The sequence below is a fragment of the Hirsutella rhossiliensis genome (assembly GCF_020360975.1).
Source record: "Hirsutella rhossiliensis strain HR02 chromosome Unknown scaffold00005, whole genome shotgun sequence".
In the NCBI taxonomy this organism is placed as follows: Eukaryota; Fungi; Ascomycota; class Sordariomycetes; order Hypocreales; family Ophiocordycipitaceae; genus Hirsutella; species Hirsutella rhossiliensis.
In genome coordinates, this window is record NW_025408671.1 from 6,080,469 (window position 1) to 6,099,167 (window position 18,699).

General features: G+C 50.6%; 5 protein-coding genes across 5 annotated transcripts; 2 read left to right on the forward strand and 3 right to left on the reverse strand.

Moving 5' to 3' along the window:
- Positions 1 to 388: 388 nt before the first annotated feature.
- Positions 389 to 1,188, forward strand: HRG_06223 (uncharacterized protein; the record flags this gene model as incomplete). The annotated part of the gene is made up of 3 exons (XM_044864694.1): positions 389 to 939; positions 1,007 to 1,115; positions 1,174 to 1,188. 3 exons carry the CDS (start codon positions 389 to 391, stop codon positions 1,186 to 1,188), a joined length of 675 nt encoding a protein of 224 aa, XP_044721226.1.
- Positions 1,189 to 2,604: 1,416 nt separating this feature from the next.
- Positions 2,605 to 3,249, reverse strand: HRG_06224 (uncharacterized protein; the record flags this gene model as incomplete). The annotated part of the gene is made up of 2 exons (XM_044864695.1): positions 2,605 to 2,960; positions 3,027 to 3,249. The coding sequence occupies 2 exons, from the start codon at positions 3,247 to 3,249 to the stop codon at positions 2,605 to 2,607; spliced, it is 579 nt and encodes a 192-aa protein (XP_044721227.1).
- A 42-nt stretch (positions 3,250 to 3,291) lies between these two features.
- Positions 3,292 to 6,144, reverse strand: HRG_06225 (putative transcriptional activator srcap-like protein; the record flags this gene model as incomplete). Its single annotated transcript, XM_044864696.1, has 5 exons — positions 3,292 to 3,972; positions 4,212 to 4,388; positions 4,451 to 4,754; positions 4,809 to 4,921; positions 4,966 to 6,144. 5 exons carry the CDS (start codon positions 6,142 to 6,144, stop codon positions 3,292 to 3,294), a joined length of 2,454 nt encoding a protein of 817 aa, XP_044721228.1.
- A 242-nt stretch (positions 6,145 to 6,386) lies between these two features.
- HRG_06226 (uncharacterized protein) lies at positions 6,387 to 7,627 on the reverse strand (the record flags this gene model as incomplete). The annotated part of the gene is made up of 2 exons (XM_044864697.1): positions 6,387 to 6,795; positions 6,852 to 7,627. 2 exons carry the CDS (start codon positions 7,625 to 7,627, stop codon positions 6,387 to 6,389), a joined length of 1,185 nt encoding a protein of 394 aa, XP_044721229.1.
- Positions 7,628 to 8,722: 1,095 nt separating this feature from the next.
- HRG_06227 (uncharacterized protein) lies at positions 8,723 to 12,781 on the forward strand (the record flags this gene model as incomplete). Its single annotated transcript, XM_044864698.1, has 7 exons — positions 8,723 to 8,830; positions 8,897 to 9,203; positions 9,258 to 10,054; positions 10,145 to 10,269; positions 10,490 to 11,440; positions 11,494 to 11,653; positions 11,705 to 12,781. The coding sequence occupies 7 exons, from the start codon at positions 8,723 to 8,725 to the stop codon at positions 12,779 to 12,781; spliced, it is 3,525 nt and encodes a 1,174-aa protein (XP_044721230.1).
- Between the last annotated feature and the right edge of the window lie 5,918 nt (positions 12,782 to 18,699).

Here is an 18,699-nt window from a genome sequence, read left to right on the forward strand (position 1 = left end):
ACTCACCCGGAAGCTTCCAGGCGAATGTAAGGCGACGTATTAGACATTGATGTACGCCACCACGAGCTCGTAGCTCGGCTGCAAGATAATACCAAACCCCGCACCATCAATGCATCTGAACCACGACCAACAGACCAACTACATTGTTCCGATACATAAGTTCCGAGACCGCATATGCGGCCTGAAGCCGGCCGTTAAGAGCTCATCGGTCACCATGTTCAGCCTCTCTTGATTTCGCCCCTTGGCCTCTGTCTTGGTCAATCCTGTCCAACTCCCAACTCGACATAACGACGAAATTGCAATTCTGTATCCATTTACAATGTCGTCAATGGTCAGCCAGAATACACAAAAAGAGAAAGAACCGGCCGCTGAATTGGGTAAAGAAGCCATGGAAGACCCCATCGATGGGCTGTTCACCATGCTCCGCACATGTGGCTCTTCTGAAGGCTTTAAGAAGCTCCAGAATATGCGCCAGGACCTGATTGCTTCCCAAAAGGAGCTTGAAAAGCTCGATGCTGCCTACAATACGAACCTTGGTGCTCTGGCAAAGAAGGAAGCCCAACTGCAGGCGGAGAGGAGTCGGCATGAGCGAGACGTAGCCGCCGAGAAGGAGCGGGTCATACAGGCTGTAGAGAGCAAGGAAAGAACTGACGACAAGCTGAAGGACGAAAAGCAGAAGTTAGCGAGCAAGGGAGCTCAGCTGAAAGAGCAGGAACAGCGACTCCAGAACCTGATCACTCAGTTGAAAGGCAAAGACAATCGTATCCAGACCCTCGAGAACGTCGAAAAGGAGAGAGACAGGCTGAGCCGTGAGTTGGCTTCGACAAGGCAGGATCTCAGCACCAAGACCGGCGAGATTACCAACGCTCTGGACAGCCTGGCTACTGTTCAGTCTTTTGTCGTGAGGCTCGAGGGCCTCCAGCCACAGAGAGACCGGATGTAAGTATCATCAAGACACGCACCAGCGAGGCACATTTACGTGCCGTTGCTCATACTTTTTGCATAGCTGCGAAGCGCTTGGGGCCATGTTCAACGATGCCTACAGTTTCTTGGATGAGTCCTTCGGCCCAGATCTAGACAACAGCTGTCTCGTGGATTCCACGATTTGGGAAAGTGTCAGGAACCATCCATCGATTCAGCATGCAGTTCCACTTCCGTCCTCCAACTCTCCAGCCGCCAAAGAAATGAGAGTTGCTGCCGCCCTCATTGTATACGGCAGGGCACTCGCTAAGCATGTATGGAGACCAACCTACATGACTCGCGAGACTGAACTCGATAAAGCTCTGAACGCGCTGGGAGCCCAAGACCCTCTTCATGAAGCTTATGTCCGCGCTGTCATGCTCAAGATTCTTCCAGAGAGACAGGCGCAATGCAGGCAATCATGTATCAAGCACGCTGTTGCAGATGTGGTGGACGCCCTGGGGAGCTTGGTCCCGAACGAGTACCAAGAATTGTTCCAATCCCGCCTCAAGGTAGTTTCTGATAAGATATGCAGCAACTGGGTGCTAGTACAGAAGCTGGAGGAGAAGGTGAAGCCCAGTTTTTCCTTCAACTATTTCGAAGAATGGCAGCCGCTCCCGGCTTCACCAGTTCCAGACACCCCAGAGCACTCCGCCTCACCAGTACCACCGCCAAAGATCCACGGGCGCCAGCGAAAGCAGGATTCGGCCGGCCAGAAGACACTGGCAGGCGATGGAGCCGCCCGGGTTATATGGCCAACGTTCCTCTACACGAGCTCTCAGCATGTGGGTGAAGCACTCCTCCATCATGGGTATACCACAACACATGCGCAAATGGTGGATGCGGAGGAAGAGGTCTCTCGGAGGGCTGCCCGCAGGACCTCGAGGCAGAACGAACCCGCAGCTTCAGGAAAGAAGAGGCGCGATTCGGGCATTTTTTTATCCCATGGACCTTTAAATGGCTCAAGCGTCAAATGAGTCGCTCTAGCTCTAGCAATCACTCAAGGAGGACTACGTAGTAATGAACATCACGATTTGATTTGCTAACACAGCACGTATCTCGTCATTAAGTGTTTTATTGCCTGCTCCCTGGTCATGGACCCCAATGATGGAACTCGACTGCAAACTCCCCTCTCGCCGCCTTGACGATGAACATTCTCAGCGGAATACCACGTCCTCGTCAATATACGTTAAATCTTCGGGACGGATAGCCCTCTGCTCCACTTCGGCTCTATGGCTAGATGTGTTAAAGATTGAGACCGCAAAGACTTTTGTTGAATTCTGTACACTTTTGCCCGTTAGCGAGACGGTCGAAACCAAGCACTATCGATCCATCACAGAGAATCTGGGCTTTCCGGCTCTATGGTACGAGATTACTAGCAACCACCCTATTTCAAACTCGCCTCGAAGATGGGATTTTAGAGAAAGGCTTAGCAAGCACGAACTTGGTAGCGAATAGAATCTTAGGATCACCCAAGCTGGCTCGTTAATGTCTCTATTCGTCTCCCGGACAGTGCAGAGTGGCTATCAGATTAAAACATTCACGTTGTCAACAGCGGCGCCGCTACATACAAATTCATGAACCCCTTTTTCAACCTCTCTGGAACCCCCGCAATATCCTTGAGCCCACTTGCCCCATCCAACTTCAAGCTTTCTGCCAAAGTCCTACAAACCCCTTTTGCCCAGCGTCGTCCGTTCCCAGAGCCGGGTTGGTCCACATGTTGTACACGGCATTGTATTGCTTCTGGACGTCGGCACCCGAGAATGGCTTAGCAGGAGCCCAGGCGGCGTCGGCGTCGACCATGGTAGGGAAACGCCGCTTGGCGAAGAGGCGCTGCAGGTCCGCGTCGGCAACCTTGAATGCTGGGAAGGGGTCAGGTGACACGGTCGGCTTTGGCGAGGTGAATTTTACGCCCATCATGAGGGGCATGGCGCCATTGTCGTTTTTGAGAAGGTCACCGATATTTTTGTCGCTGTTGCGGGGATCGGTGCTTGGGTCATCTGCGGCGTGTCAGGCCAAATTGACCAAGGGGTAAAATTCATTGGCAGACTCATCGGCAATCTTACACTTTGACCACAGGCCTCGCGGCACGCTCTTCAGATACTTGTCAAACTGCCATCCCTCATCCGCGTTGCTCGCGTTATCCTGCTTAACCTGTATCACGAGAGTTGATGTCATGGGACTCGTGAGCCTCATGGGCTTGCTGAAAACGTCAAGTCCCTTGGACGCGTCACCGTACGTGATGGCGGGGTCCTTGTTCGCATCTGTCTCGACAACGTTGATGGCCATCTTGCACTCGACGACGAAGCTGAAAGTGCCGGCACGCACGATTCAAGGCTCGTTCTGCTCCCGCTCCGGCTTGTCGAATGGGTTCATTAGTCCGGATTGGGCGAGGAAGTTGTGCCCTTCGTTCTTTGGCCGCGAGAGGGCAGCCTTAAGCTCCTTCTCTTGGCCCTCCTTTTCATTGCCCACGGCGAGAAGCGCCTTGTCCGCCGACGCCATTGAGGCCGGCGATGACGTGTGCAGGACAAGGAGGTAGAACTGGGACAGAGTGACCCTATTGTCGTGTTGCAAGTAATCGCCAAAGTTGATGTCAAAGGCGGCGATCCAGAAGTCGACATGGACACGGCCAACCACCGGCGGTCCCCAAAGGTAAAGCTCGGCCCCGATCTCGACCGAGATGCGGATGTGGATGAACCAAATATCGATGCTGAAGCCCACTCCAACAGAGAGCCCTGCCTGCATATCGAAGTGGAGGGGCTTGTAGTTGATGAGGAAGTCGGCAAAGGCATCGAACCAGGCCGAAATGGGCCCTGCACTAAATGAGGCATGCAGACGGCCGCCGGCCATGCAGGCTTTAGGCGTGATGGCAAAGTAAGCCTGGCCCGAGATTATGAGGCCGCCCCCTAAACTCCAGCTGATGCTCAGACGAGGTGGATTTGGGTATCCCACGGGCACACGATACGCTTGATGATAGCCGCCGAGGGTAAAGACGAACTGGCCGACGTTTGACTGGTCTGCGTGAGGCGCATCAAACCAATAGTAGAGAGCGAAGGTGGCAGTCCTGGCTGAGGATAAAGGAGCGTGGAGAGAGCTGAGTCTCGATCTTGAGCGTGCCATAGTCGAAATCAACAATGGCCGAGGTGCCCATCTCGACGTGCGCAAGCTTGATGGGCGAATCGGCAGTCGGGATACCGCCAAGCGCGACTGCGAAGAGACCCAGATTGACGGCAGCGCCAAACTGTCTGTACCACTGAAACGGCATCGACGCTCAGTATCTGGAAGGCCTTGATCCGCATGCCCAAGGCGGCCCAGTACACCTTGTCGAGCGGCTGGAACCACCCGCCCGGCCTTGGGTCGACCAGCTTCTCCAGCACTTGCAACGCATTGTCGTTGCCGCTGAGCCCCAGGCTGGCGATGAAGGGGAACTGGTAGACTTCGTCGATCGTCGGCACGCGCCGGTGCTGTTGTAGCCGAAGCCGCCGCAAACCGCCGCAATCTCGGCAAACTGAAGCGTGACGAGGGGTCCGGTGAGCTTTGCAAAGACGAAGACGGTTCGGAGCTCGCCTCTGCTGCCGGCGGGCGTCATTATGCCGTAGAATCCCGCAGCCTGGAACTCATACGGCCTCCAGCCAAAATTCAAGCCGTCGGCAAAGTAATCTAGAGTGCCGTCACTGCCATGGCGAATGATGCTTGCAATAGACATTGGCGGCTTGTCAAAGGACGCTGCAAGGCCCTCGAGATTTGGCGTGATTCTGGGGAAATCGTGGAGCGTATCGAACTCGGCCGTGAGGCTGAATCAAAGAAGTGAGGAGCCAATAGGGCCGAGCTGGAATATAGCATCAAACATAATGGCCAGTTTCTTGTCTTTGTACTTGAACCCGACGCTGCTGATGGACAGGGGTCCTGCCACCTTCTTGAACGGGGCCTGAGCACTTGGCCCGCCATCGTCTGCCTCGGCCTTTCCCAGCCTCGTGAGGCCGTCGGTACCGGCTCTTGTCTTACCACGGCCTTCCCTGTCGTGCTGGTGGAAGTTTTCGGCTTCATAAAGTTGTAGTTGAGCAGACATGACCGCTCGACGGTGGTGCTGCGGATGATGACGGCAAAGTGGCATCCGCCCGCCGCCAAAAGATCCTTGGGATTCTGCTGATCGGGTTTGATCTTGTCTCGGACCATGATCCGGTCGGATAAGCTACTGTTGAGCTGATCGATGTCCAGGCGAGTCAGGCCTGTCAGCTGTCCAGGCGCGGCGTTGCTCCTCGGTGGATCCTGAACCCGTTGGAAATACAGCTCATCGAGAGGCTGTGTCAAAGTACCGATAAGTGGAATTTCGACTTCGATGCCTGTAAAGCCGCTGATGGCAACCTTTACCAGTCGTTTGGACGGCGCCGTAGCGGCCCATTCCGTGTTGTGGAGTTGTGCAAAGTCAATGTGTAGCTGGTTGATGTTGAACTGCGCCAGGAACTGAAACGTCTTTGTGGTGACGTTTTTGACCGTTGTCTTTCTCTTTTCAACGGCCATTTTGAACACGTCCTCTCTGTCGCCCACGAGTATCGTGTTGTACACAAAGTCTGGCAGCTCAATGTCCGATCCCAGAATTGCAGCCAGCACATCGCCAATTTTGGCACCTGCGTCCTTGTCCTTCGGATTGAGGGCGGCCGAGATATTGAAGCCGTCCCTATCATGTCTAAAGTTGAGGCTCAGTCGAAATGAGGCAATGAGCAGGTCGCCCTTAATTATGAACTTGCTTCCCCTGGTCTTGTCCTGGTCAGTCCCCTCGCTTACAGGCCCGTACTTGTACTCGGCAGTCAGTGTGTCGATGGCGATGGATTCGATCAAGGGCCCGACGTGATCCTTTGCGTCTTGGTCAAGGAACTCGACCAAAACGGAGGCATATAGCCCTTTGATGGAACCCTTGAGACCCCATGATTTCGTTGATGAGTCGTAGCTTAACGATCCTGTCAGAACAGCAGGCACGTCGACGTCCGAGTTCGCGCTCGGCACAACGATAGCGTTGACCACCACGTCGAGGGTGGACAGCTTGCTTTCACCCCACGCAAAGGAGGCATCCAGCACCACCTCGTCCAGACACGGCTGAGGGACAGAGCCCGGGGAGATGGGAACGGCATTGGCGGTGCACCAGATGGTGAAGGAGTTCTGCGACAGCTCGATAAAGGCCCGCATTATCTGCGAGGGCAGCGTGTCGGGAATGTTAACCACCGTCTAAGTAGGTATCAAAGCTGCGATTTCGATTGCCTCAGCTTGAGGAGACGCTAATGGCTGCAGAATGGTCCATTTCTCCTTGTCTGGCAGCCAGTCCAGATCCTGGGACCGATCGAAATCTGCAGTCGGCTTCATGTCAATTTCTAGGCGGGATCCTGTGGGCCCAATCGACTTTCGTGCTGGGATCACTCACCATTCCACAACTAACCTGCCAAAGTGCCGAGTCCACCTGAGAAACTATTCCGGTTATACGAAACGAGAAAGATGACGGGGTTCTTGCTAGACCCGATACCAAGGTTGGCCGAAACCTCAATATCAAAGGCAAATGACGACAGTCTTGGCGTCGTTGGGTCCTTGAGAGCACTAAGCTCGATAGTCAACCCCCGCAAGGTAAAATCGGGAAGCACTTTAGTGTCGTTCTCCTTGTTCAGGATGCTTTTGACAATGTCCTCTAGCGTCTCATCTCCAATGAGTGAGCTAAGCCACTTGAGGATGCCAGTAAGGGGGTTTGAAGAGATAAATAGGAAGGTGAAATTGATGGTCGAAGGCGAAAACTCGACGCCGGCAACCATTGACACTTCTTGGTTATCGGCCTTGACGGAACAATTAATGCTGAAGGCGACCCGCCATGATCCAAGGGCTCATCTCCCTCCTCTGTCGTAGCCAACAGCGTCTGCTTCCTAAAGATGACGTCTGTGGCCTTAAGCGTTAAGCCTTTCAAGCAGTCGGCGAGGAGATTCTGCAGGGGATCAAAGATGGGCATCTGGAACTGCAGGCGAATGTTGACCCGCTTGTCAGAGACAGGAACAAACCACAGGGCATTCCGCTTATTCGTTAGTGTCACTGCGAGATCAAGCATCGCGCTTGGCACGTATACACTCATGCCGGCTACGTCAGCGTATGTGAATAGGTCCTTGAGTTTCGTACCCGTGATCTCCTCGGTGTGGACAAAGTCGAGACCGCATGTTAGCATCTCTCTATCGCCATCGATGCCAAGCGGCTGCATTCTGCTACCCGTCTCTCCGCCGACCACGGCCGGGGCACCAAAGGTGAAGAGCAGCACATCGCTGGCTGAGCTGAAGGTCAAGGACCACGGCTGCAAGAATTCAAACTCAAAGCTTTTAAAAAAATTCTGCGTCGATTTGTTAACCTTGAGCGAGCAATTGGCCTCTGGGTCGAGTTTCTGGAACCATTTCTTGGTCTCGTCCCAGTCGTCTAGGCTGGCCGTTGGGCTCGGCGTGCCAGACAGGACAATGACATTTTGCTCGTTCAATGAGGCAACGAACTCGTCTGTCGGGCTGCCTGGGCTGATAACCTGAATGTTTTGCTCGGGATTCTTGCCTGCTGAGCCAGCATAGGTGTAGTAGGGTGTGTCATTTTGGGGTGCGCGAGACGAGCGACCAGGCCTTTCGGTGTGGCCAACGGGTCTTGATGACACGCCCATTGCGAGAATTTTCTCGTCGATGAGATGTCTCGCCGACGGTGCAAGTGCGGTTCGTGTGGGGGGGCTTGATCGTTGTTCAAACTCTCTGAAAATCGAAGCTGGAGCTAGGCTGGGTCGAAGTGTAAGTTTGCTGCATATGCTCGTCTTCGATATCGATGAGCAGAGCCCAAATCACTCGATCTAGTTGAGTGATATCAAGCCGCGGGCTCAGAAATTTGGCCCGGGTTCGATGCTGAGACTGACTTCAGAGAATCAAGCTGTTCCGGGAAGTGACTACATCAAAGCAAGTACCAGAACTTGCCGAAGGTGGCTTGAGCAAAGGGAATCGAGACTGGACTTGTAGCTCCCCCCCATTGGAGCTCGGATCAGGCGTAATCCGCTCCAAGGCGCCGCGTTGCCATTGAACAGGGAGTTGCAACACCCTAGTGCAATGTGATAGATGGACACTCAAGGGTGTGAAGAGAGGTTCTCAAGCCTATATGACTTTAGCGCGAAACTGAGCAGGCTAACCTAATGCAATATGCATGCTTCGCTGTCTCGTATGTCCTTACTGTTGAGGACCTCCATCTCGACTCTCCTTCCGTAAGGGTGCTATCAACTAGAAGTCACATCCTTCAGCCGAATATACATACAGTCTATGCTTGTCCGACTTTCTCGCATCGACCGACAGCTCATATGTTGTGCAACGGCGAGGATATATTGAGCTGAATATCTGCCTGCAGCATGTGTTACAACCCCCAGAGATTGCGACCGCGGCACAACCTGCCGTAGAACGAGAGAGGAGACGATATCGACTGGGGGTGAGTCGGAGGAGACGGGAAAGGCATGGACATCCCGAATGAAGCCTCATCTGCGTGCCAGGAGTTCGTGTCCGTCTACATGTAGGAAAGCCCAGATGTTGTTACTGATGCCCATGAGAGTCTTGGCCTGCCGAAACGTGCTGATTCATAGTCTATAAACCATTGCGACAGGCTTTGTTGAGCAATAGCCGGCTCACCTGGAGAGAAGTCGTGTGGTGCACTCTCGTGATCGTGATACTGGTGATACCCATCACATACACGTACTCATCAAACATACTTCCTCCAGGCAGCAGCAATGTCTTCAAACATTCCCGACTTCGAGGCCGTCCTGGTGCCTATGCAGCTGGATGTCTTTGTCCTCAACCCATCCGTCTGCGGCACAGGCGCCGAAGACGACGATACTGTGCGCATCTGTCCCATCACGCAACCCAATTACACCTTTTTGCGCCTGGATAACTAATTGGTTCAGAGCGATGTGCAGAACCACGCCGACTTACACAACACGGCGCCGGCCTCGGTCTACTCGCGCTTGACGGACTTGGGCGGCCGTCCTGAGCCCCAGCCCCTGCGCCATCGCCACGGAGTCTACATCCACTGGACGCTGCCGCGCTGCTACCGCGCGGGCGTCTCATCCGGCGAGTCGGTGCCTGAGCGTCGTCGCCGACAAGAGCTGCTCCGGCGCGGACTGGGCGTCCCCGGAGCTCGTGACGGCGGCGGCGCTGCCTCGAACGAGACCCCCGAGTTTGTCGATCCACCGACTCGGTGGATTGTCATTCGTAAGCTCGATTTCGACAGCGTCTAGCCGGTAGAGGCGAAGCCGGCCTTTGCAGACCGTGAGTATGAGGCATGGGTGGTGGAGAGCGACTACCTGTGGTCCCTAGAGGACATTCCGGTCGATGCCGACTTGCAAACCAACGTGGCCCTATTCGTAGTCGGGCACGCAGGCTCCGATGTAAACATTGAGGAGCAGGCCGAGGTCTTCATCGGGTGTAAAACGCCCCTAGCCGACTGGTCTGGCGAAGAGGGTCCCAGCGCGCAGCCGCCCAGCATCAGCCTCCTGCGCAGCGGTAACCAGCTCTTTGCCGACTTCCAGATGCACAACGCCAATGTCTTCAGCGTGCTCGATAACTTCGAGTACGGCAGCAGTAAGAAGCCCCAGTACCTAACCCAGGCCAAGGCCAGCTACTACGTGCTCGGCTGGCACTGGAAGGAAGACACCGACCCGCTCTGGAAGTCAGGCCAGAGCGTCGCGCATGGGGCCAGCCTGGATGCCCTCTTCATGACGCTGCACGGCGTCAGCGAGACGGCGCCTAATCGAGACCCCTGGCTCGATGCCATGAGCCAGCTGCGCATCCTATGCCACGGCGCCATGTACAATGTCATCTGGGACCATGAGAACAAGCCCAAGGACGTGCCAGCCGATGCGTTCAACGCCCGCCTGCGTGATCAGACAAAGGCGGCGGTCTCGGTGGGCACGACTCCCATGGATGCCCTGTTGTCGTACTGCCACGCCCGCAGAGACCAGTCCGGGGGCATTGACAAACTAGAGGAGGATATCCTTGCCCTCGGGTCGCTGCTTCAAGCACGTGACGATGGTGTCGAGTCCCAGCGCGAGGCCAAGGATACCGTGTATAACTGGTCTTTCAACCGTTCACCGGGAGGGACGCGATACTACTTTTCGGGTCCGGACGGCGCCAGTGGCTAGGGTGGGACGCAGCCCCTGGAGCCCAAGAAACCGGCCGTCCTCAAGCAACGCGAGCTGAACCAGACCCAAACGCTGCTCGACGCGTGTAGCATGGCAGCGAGGCAATACCGCTGGGACATGTTCTCCCTCTGGTGGAAGTATGTTAGTGACCCAGCAATAATAGCGGCAACTAGGGTAACCCGGCAAACGAAGAGTACAAGAAGAAGGAAGGAGACCTGTCGAGCCACATCAAGGGCCTGCAGGACCGCATCCAGTAGCTGCAGGACACCGTAAAGAGGAGCTCCTGCATCCAAATGACGCCACTGTTGAAAATATATCGGCGACTGCTAAGCCGGCGAGTGTTCCGGTCTTCTACAGCGCAAACGATCCAACTGTCCTCATTGGCGGCATCACGTCTGGGTGGCCCACGGACTATCTCAACAAGGTGGCTGTACGCGCGCCGTTTCAGACCCTCGCCCCAAAGGATGGCGCTTCCTCAAATCTACCCGGTCTGTTCAAGAGCCTCTCTAGCCTGCTTGAGAATCAGCTCCCAGACGTCTTCAAGGCACCGGCCGTGGCATTAGTGACCGAATTCTACGTTATCCGGCCTGGCGGCGACGACTCTGGGTCGCCTGCCGAAGGCATCTTTTACCCTCAGTTTCACGACAAACTGACCACGGATGAGCGCTGGCGCGATCTGTGGGGTAATCTCCAGCCTTGGTTCCCTCTGTACGCAGAGTCGGAGGTCGAGTACCAGCACGTTCCCTTCGACTACTGGAAGCTGGACGAACACACAGCTCGGCTTTCGGCCAACGAAGGGGCGCGCTACAGCATCACTGTTCCTTCAGCGGACAACCAAAAGCCGCCGCCGCTGTGGGAAGCCCTATCCGGAAAGCGGGACTTGCGCGTGCTCTCGGGACGGGTGCTCATCCTTCCACAGCCCAGCTTCTCGCTCGCGGCCAAGATCAAGCAACTGTTCCAGAACACGCCGCCGGATATTCTCAACAAATATCTGTCAGCCGAAGACCGCGCCAACTTACTTAAGAACGTCGGCCAACTGTCGTATCTATCGTCGCCCCTATCTGGCCTCGCCAGCGGCCTGGCGACTCGGGCGCAAGGCAGCCACATCAAACCCGAGAATAAGATAGTGGGTCCTACTGGCGAGTCAAGCACCGCAATTGCGACGGCAGTGATTGATGCTGCTGGATTGACCGCCGAGAACATCAAGTTGATTCAGGGGAACTCGGCCCTGACGCCATTTGCGACGCTGGCCAACTTTCTGAAAGATGGTTTTTGTCCGTTTAAGCCGATGACACATGAGCAGTTTAGGTAATTATCAATCTCTCCGTCTGGTACCCAATGGTGGCTTACTCGTACTGCAGATTCCGCAAGCTCAACATTATCGACAAGTTTGGGCAGTCTCTGATGGCCATTGACCAGAGCCCGCGGCCGCAGGGTCCCCCTCCCATGTATCCCTGCATCAGCGACTTTTATGAGCCGCAGACCATCAAGCTGGACGATGGTAAAGTATACGCCAATACGGTGATATAGGACAAGGTCGACCAGTGCGAGTTTCTTCAGCTGCCGCCGCAGATTTATCAAAAAGGTCGCCTCAACGCTGAGTTTGTCAAGCGCATTGCCGAAGATCCGGACGAGGACAAACATCGCCCCCAGAAGAGCAGCAGCCCTGAAGGCGACTCGGCCAAGTGGCGCCCGGTCACGGAGTGGGAGACGCCCATCTGGGGCTGGCTCATCACCAACTACGCCGACTACGGCATCCAGCTGTTCCTGCCCAACGGCACCTTTTACCGAGAGGTACGGTTTGGCGGGCCCTTGGGCACGCTCAGCTCGCCCACGTGGTTGCCTTTCAGCCCTGACCAGGACGCTCAGCCGAATCCCGACACGCGGCAGCTCGACGCCCTCGTGGCCAAGCTGGCAGACCCGGAGTACCTACGCGGCTTCTGGTACATGGCCACGACGGCTGAAGAGAAGCTCCCCGCGGCCCCAAGCGCCTACGCGCAGTTCGTCAACTCCATCGTCGGCAAGCCCCTGGCACTCCACAACACGGGCTGGTCCCTCGAGCTGGACGGACCGCCGCTCGAGATCCAAAGCACCAGGAGCGAGGTGATGAGCCCGGAATGTCAGCTGACGCAGCCGTCCGACCCTTCCGATCAGACACCCTTCTACCAGTTCCAGGTCCGGCTGGGCGACCGCGACGCAGCCTACGACGGGTTGGTTGGCTACTTTGATACCACGGCCCCCGGCACCGACGAAATCAATATCGACCTGATTTTGACCTTCTTTGCGCCAGAGAAAGACGACATGAAACCCCTGAGGCGACTGAATACGAAAGAGTGTCCACTCTTCGCACTGTTTTGGGAAGCGCCCTTCCCGACAGAGCCTCCATACAACGATTCCAGCAGGATCGTCGACGCGGCGCGCTTTGACGACCGATGCAACTCGCGCAGGTCAATCTTCGGCGCCATCCTCGACCCTTGCACGCCCGTACACGCCTACTCGTCCTTTCTGCCGCCCGTGGTGCTGTCTTTACCGCCATGGACCTGGCTAAAGGCCATGGACACGATGACTGCCTTTTTCCACGCGGGACCGTTGACGATGCCGCTGAACGACGTCCCCGGTTATGACGCGGCGCAGCATTCTGCTAGGTAAAGGTATTGTTAAGGAGAGTGGACATAAGAGGCCACAGTCATGCCTAGCAGACCTAATAGTCTCAGCCCTCCTAAAACACCATCACGTCTTCTCGGCTAACTTTTCGAAACCAAGCCTAAAACACGAAAAAAGCATACGCTTGGAACCGTCGCGAATAGCGTATTACGCCCCCCTAAGTGCAGCCTCGTGTAGCTACTAGCGGGTGCGCAATATGCTGCCGAAGATTGCGAATTAGGTGAGGTTCTCCCCTATACGGGTGGAAAACTCTTCCTCGCCCTCGCTAACTAAGGGTATATGCCCCCCGCTAACGGGACCTAGCCCGGACCCGACCTAGGACCCCGGCCTAGACCTAAGGAGGGCCCCTATAACCCCCCCCCTTTAACCTAAGGGCCGAAATAAGTACCTTAGAGGCTAGGGCCCGCTTAGAAGAAGCTCTAAAAGGCTAACGCCTTTTAAAGACCCTAGAAGGAAGGCCTAAGACCTAAGACTAAGACTTAAAGGATATTAAGATAATAAATAATACCTAGCTTATACTAAAGATAAGCTTCTTTAAGCCTAGCCTAGCCTTACTTTAGGCTAGCTACTTTTAGCTTAACTAACCTAGAAATAAGTTAAATTTATAAAATAGATAATAACTTAAAGAGGAATAATAAAGTATTGATAATATAAGCTCTAAAAAATAAGAAATACTTAGAGAAATAAAAGATAAGAATAAACTTATACTACTACTATCGCGAAGCGTAGCCTAATTTCGTAGTTCTCGGAGATATCCCTTAGTATAAGGGACCTAGGAAGCTAAAAAACACCCGGTATAGAAGAAGGAAGAAGGAGCTAAAAAGAGGTATAGAAAAGAGGGTAAGGGCATAAAGGGAAGTAGAAGTAGCGATAGCTTCCTATAGAGGTAGCGAGAGATAAGATAGATATACCGGCAACGGCTAGAAAGGAGGGGGAAAACCAGTAAAAATCTCGGTAGTTAAAGGGATATTAGTAGCTTCTTTAAGTAGGATCTTCTTTATTAATTAAGATACTAGACGGGTATAAAGAGGGGCGTTAGATAGAGTAAAGAAGGAGAATAAAGGCAATATAATAATTACTCCCCTACCTTTATTACTGCCCCCGCGAGAATTAAATCTCTCTACCCTACCTATCCGACCCCTTACTTTTAATTTTACCTTTATATATTTTTATATACTTCTTATATCTCTCTTCGCGAGAGTTATAAGCCCGGGAGGAATAGAATTCCTATACCTTCCGGCTGCTATAAAAGGCACCTTTCTTATATCCCTCGTAGCTTCCTTTTACCCCTCTTACTAAAGAAGCCGATTTTTAACTAACTTTTCTGCCCCCCCTCTTCCGTAACGATATCGAGAAACGACTCCTCTACCGTCCCTACGGTCTATAGGACGATTCTTATAGAGCCCTAAGATTAGGATAAGTAGGTAAAGGAGCTATAGGCTCGTATAGATAGAACTATCTATAATTTAGTCTTCTCTAATAAGTAGGACCCTCTCGAGCCCCCTCTTCGTCCTAGGGCAACGGACTTTATAGAGGCAGCTTCCCTCTTCTCCGAGCTAACCTTAGCATAATAGAGAGCTTTTTCTGCTACCTTAGGTAACTACGAGAGTTATCGTAAGGAATACCTTTACGAGACGAAGCTGCTAACTACTATACGTATAGCGATAACGGAATCCGTTAGTGCTATAAAGCTAATTACTCTTTAAGAGGAAGAGACTCCTAGGTAGTAGCTTTTAAAGCTCGAGACCTCGATAGCTCCCTTAAGGGGCTATATAACTAACCGTATTATAAAGACCTATATAGTACACCTAGGAGCCTTTTCTACTAGGAACCTACTAGCTTCTTCGTAGCTAGCTAAGTAGGAAGAGATCCTCGAGGAAGCTAACTAATACTTCCTAATAGAAGCTCTTTCCGGCTAGTAGCTATAGGATATATCTCTACTAATAAAGCCTATTAGTAACGGTTACTCGACTATCTTTCGAGAAGCTAGCTAGGAACTAGACAAAGAAGCTGCTCGAGTATAATAATAAGTAGTCTTATTCCTTCGTAGCTAGTACTCGACCTAGACGGTTCGACCTATAGCCCCTATTACTACGGCCCCCGCTGCTGCTGCTGCGGCTATTACTCCTTTAGCTCCTCCTCCCTCGAGAGCCTTAACGCCGTCGTTAACTGCAGCTACGGCCCTAGGCCTAGCTCCGCCTCTTACTCCGGGCCCGGCCCCGGTCCCGTTAGTTAGACCGGCCCGACTAGTCCCTTAATAGACCTTTTAGTCCGTTAGTCGAAAAATTAAGGAACTAGTCGAAATCGAACCTCTTCGTTAAAATTAGCAATAAGGGGTAAAAAGGGGGGGTTTTTAAGCAGACCTTCTAGATCGGGATAAGGATTCCTTAAAGAAACGAAAGACTAAGCGAAACGGCTGCCTAGCCTATAAATCCCTAGGCTATCGATTATTATAATACTAGTAGGTCCTTAAGGAAAACCGACCTAAAGGATTTAACCCTTTAAAGAAGCTATAAGAAATAATATAATAGTCTCTTAAGGAGGACCCCTCGTTATAGAAGAAGATAGACGAGATTCGGGTTACTAAGAAATAGTAATAAACGCCGCCGCCCTTATTCGAGCCGTAAATTCAAGGAAAAATCGTTAGTATAGTAAATCCGGCCTTTATCTTCCCTACGGATTAATAAGGCTAAAACCAACCGTTAGAGCCCTCTAATTATCCCCTACGAAAATAAGCTATCCTTAACTCTAGTACTTCCCTCGATATCTATAATATACTCTTATAATTCCGGTCCTTTAAGAAGGCACGAAGGGAATATCTTATTGCTAGGTAATTAACCGTGCGGATAGAGGGATATAGAAGGGTGAATTTTACGATAAAATTACCTAACGGGTCTATATAAATTCTTCGACGAAAAAGGGTAGCTTTTTGCCCTCGATTTTTAACGAGCCTAATTTCCTTCCGCTTTCTTTAAGAGGAAGGAATCTTCTAGGATATAACGTCTAAGCCTATAAGGCTAGTCTAGAAGAATCAGACTATTAGGCTTATCGAGGAAAAATTCGGTTAATTTATTCTCGAATTCCGACCTATCCTTAGAAAGGAACCTCTTAAGAAGTTAGCTTTCCCTACTAGGAGGAATAGGTCTACTATAAAGGACCCTCTTTTAGTAGCCTAAGGAGACGGCATTCTTTAGTATGCACGACTTAGTTACCCGGGCCCCCTAGCTTTATATAAGCTAGGCTAATAATAAGGCGTACGAATAAGGGGCCTAAAGACCGTCGAATATAAATACTATAGCTAAGGAAAGACTAGGAGACGAATTTCTAGACGAACGCCTTTACGGCCGGACTAGCCGTATAAGGAAATTTAGGTCGACTAGACCGACGTCTCTAGGGACTAGGAAAGCTTCGTTAGGGTAATGTTTTTTATAGATGCCTTTTTAGGGATGGTTTTCCCTTATTTCTTATAGACCTACCTAAGTAAGTATAACTAGTTTGCCCTCTAGGACTTCGTTAACTAGATAAAATCCTACTTTAGCTACGAGGTAAAGAAGATACGGTCTAATAGAGAGCTATTTACGAAGGATATCTTAAATTAGATTCGAAAAGGGGGAATTTTACCCCTCCTATTAGTACTAAATACCTAAGCCTAGAACGGAGGGGTAGAAAGATTAAGGGGTGCTATAATAGAAAGGGCCCGTATAATAAGACTTACTATAAGGCTTCTATACGACCTTTAGAGGGAAGTTATTAAGACCGCCTATTACTTATAGAACCGGACCCCTAGAGGGACTACCTAAGGAATAGACTAAAAATCCCCCCTTAAGCTCTTTACGAAAAAGAGGGCCTCGCTAGCCTACCTTCGTGCCTATAGCTATAAGGTATATACTATAACTACTAATACGTAGCTAAAAAGGAAGAAGAAAAGAAAGCTTAATCTTAGAGCCTTTATTAGTTACCTCGTTAGTTATAATTCTATAAATATCTTCCGGATTTAGATTCCTCTTTTATAGAAGGTTATTTCGACTAGGGATATAATTTTCGACGAATCTAGCTTCTTCGACGGAAAGAGGGATTAATAGCCCCTCTTATTCTTATAACGTTAGCTAATTTAGAAGATTTAAATCCCCCCTTTCTAATAGTCTTAAGAAGAGCTCTTAGATAAGGAAACGGAAAAAGAAACCGACGTCGAAGTAGTCGAGGATAACGCCGACTCTAAGAAAGAAGAAAAAGAGGAAGCTGCTAGATTAGATAATCTAGATAAAGAAGGATACTATAGGAAAGCGGTAGAGCTAGAATACGCTTACCTCCCTATGCCTCCTCTTATAGAATAAGAAGAAGATCTAAAAGCAGCTTTCTTTATTAGTCTTCCCGTCTCGACCCCTAAGGGGGTAGGAAAGGCACCTCTCTTAAAGGATTACCCGGCTGCCTTTTTATCCTTACTTCGAGAAGTAAAGGAAGGTATAAGGCCCGATATAGTTATTAAAGAAGACTAACCTCTCCCTTATTTTAATCGTTTTTCTAACTTCTATCTAACGCTAATAGAAGACGGTTCCTATAAAGCGTTTATAGTAGGCCGGCTCTTTAAGCTATAGCTATTAGCAAGGAAGGTATATAAAAGAGACCTCCCGGACCTACTAGCAAACTAAAAGCAGCTAGAAAAACACCCCTTTAGAGACTAGTTTTTTAGGCCTAGAAAGACTACCTAGCTTTATATAAAGAGATAGGGTCTTTTAAAGAGGTCCTTAAGGAAAAAGGAAGAGGAAAATAGGTCCTTAGCTATAAATAGGTCTTTATCTATAAGACTAATAAATATAGCTTCCTTTAAAAATATAAAGCCCGGCTAGTTATCTATAGGAATTAATAGGAATAAGGGGATCTTCCTACTAGGGCAACTACCCTAATAAGGATGTCTTTTTAGACCCTTATAGCTATAGTAGTAGAATTCGACCTTAAGCTCGATTAGATAGATATAGTTAACGCTTTTATTAACTGCCTACTTAAGGAAGAAGAAGAAGTTACTTATATACGCCTTCTACTAAGCTTCTAATAGCTAGGAAACGTTCTATGGCTTAGGAAAGCTCTATACGGACTATAAAGATTACCCCTTCTTTAGTAATAGCATTTAATAGGTTCCCTCGAAGCCCTAGGCTTTACGAAAGTCCCTTAGGAACCGTATATAATATAGAAGGGTAAAATCACGGTCTTCTTCTACGTTAACGATATTATTTAAGCGTACCTAAAAGAGGAAGAAGCTATTACTAAGGAGGCTATATAAGGCCTATAATAAAAGTATAAGATAACTAGGCTAAGGGAGCTAAAGTAGTTCCTAGGGATATAAATCCTTAGGAATAGGTCCTAATAGACTATCTAGCTTACCTAGGACGCCTATATCGATAAGGTCGCTTATAAATTCCTCCTTAACTCCCTCGATAAGAAGCTTCCCTCTACGCTTATATTAGACGAAGAGCTTTTACTTAATCTATCCTTTTAAGCTAGGGAGTAAGAGAAACACTAATATTAATAGAAGGTAGGCTCCCTGCTTTTTTTAGCTATTTCTACTAGACCGGATATCTCTTTTACGGTCTCCCGGCTAGCTAGGCATGACTAGAATCCTAGCCCTAGGCATTAAGAAGTAGTAGATAAAGCTATCCTTTATCTCTATTTAACGAGATTATATAGTCTACGCCTAGGAGGGCAGGGAAGGAAATAAGCTACCGAAATCTTCCTTTATTTAAGCGATTCGTCCTTTATAGATAATTCCTTAGATAGAAAGAGCTTATAATAGTATATTATATCCCTTTTTAAAGGAACTATTACTTAGAGAGCTTTGAAGTAAGCTACTATTACGACTTCTAGTATAGAGGCAGAGCTACTAGCTCTTTTAGAAGTATTAAAGGAGG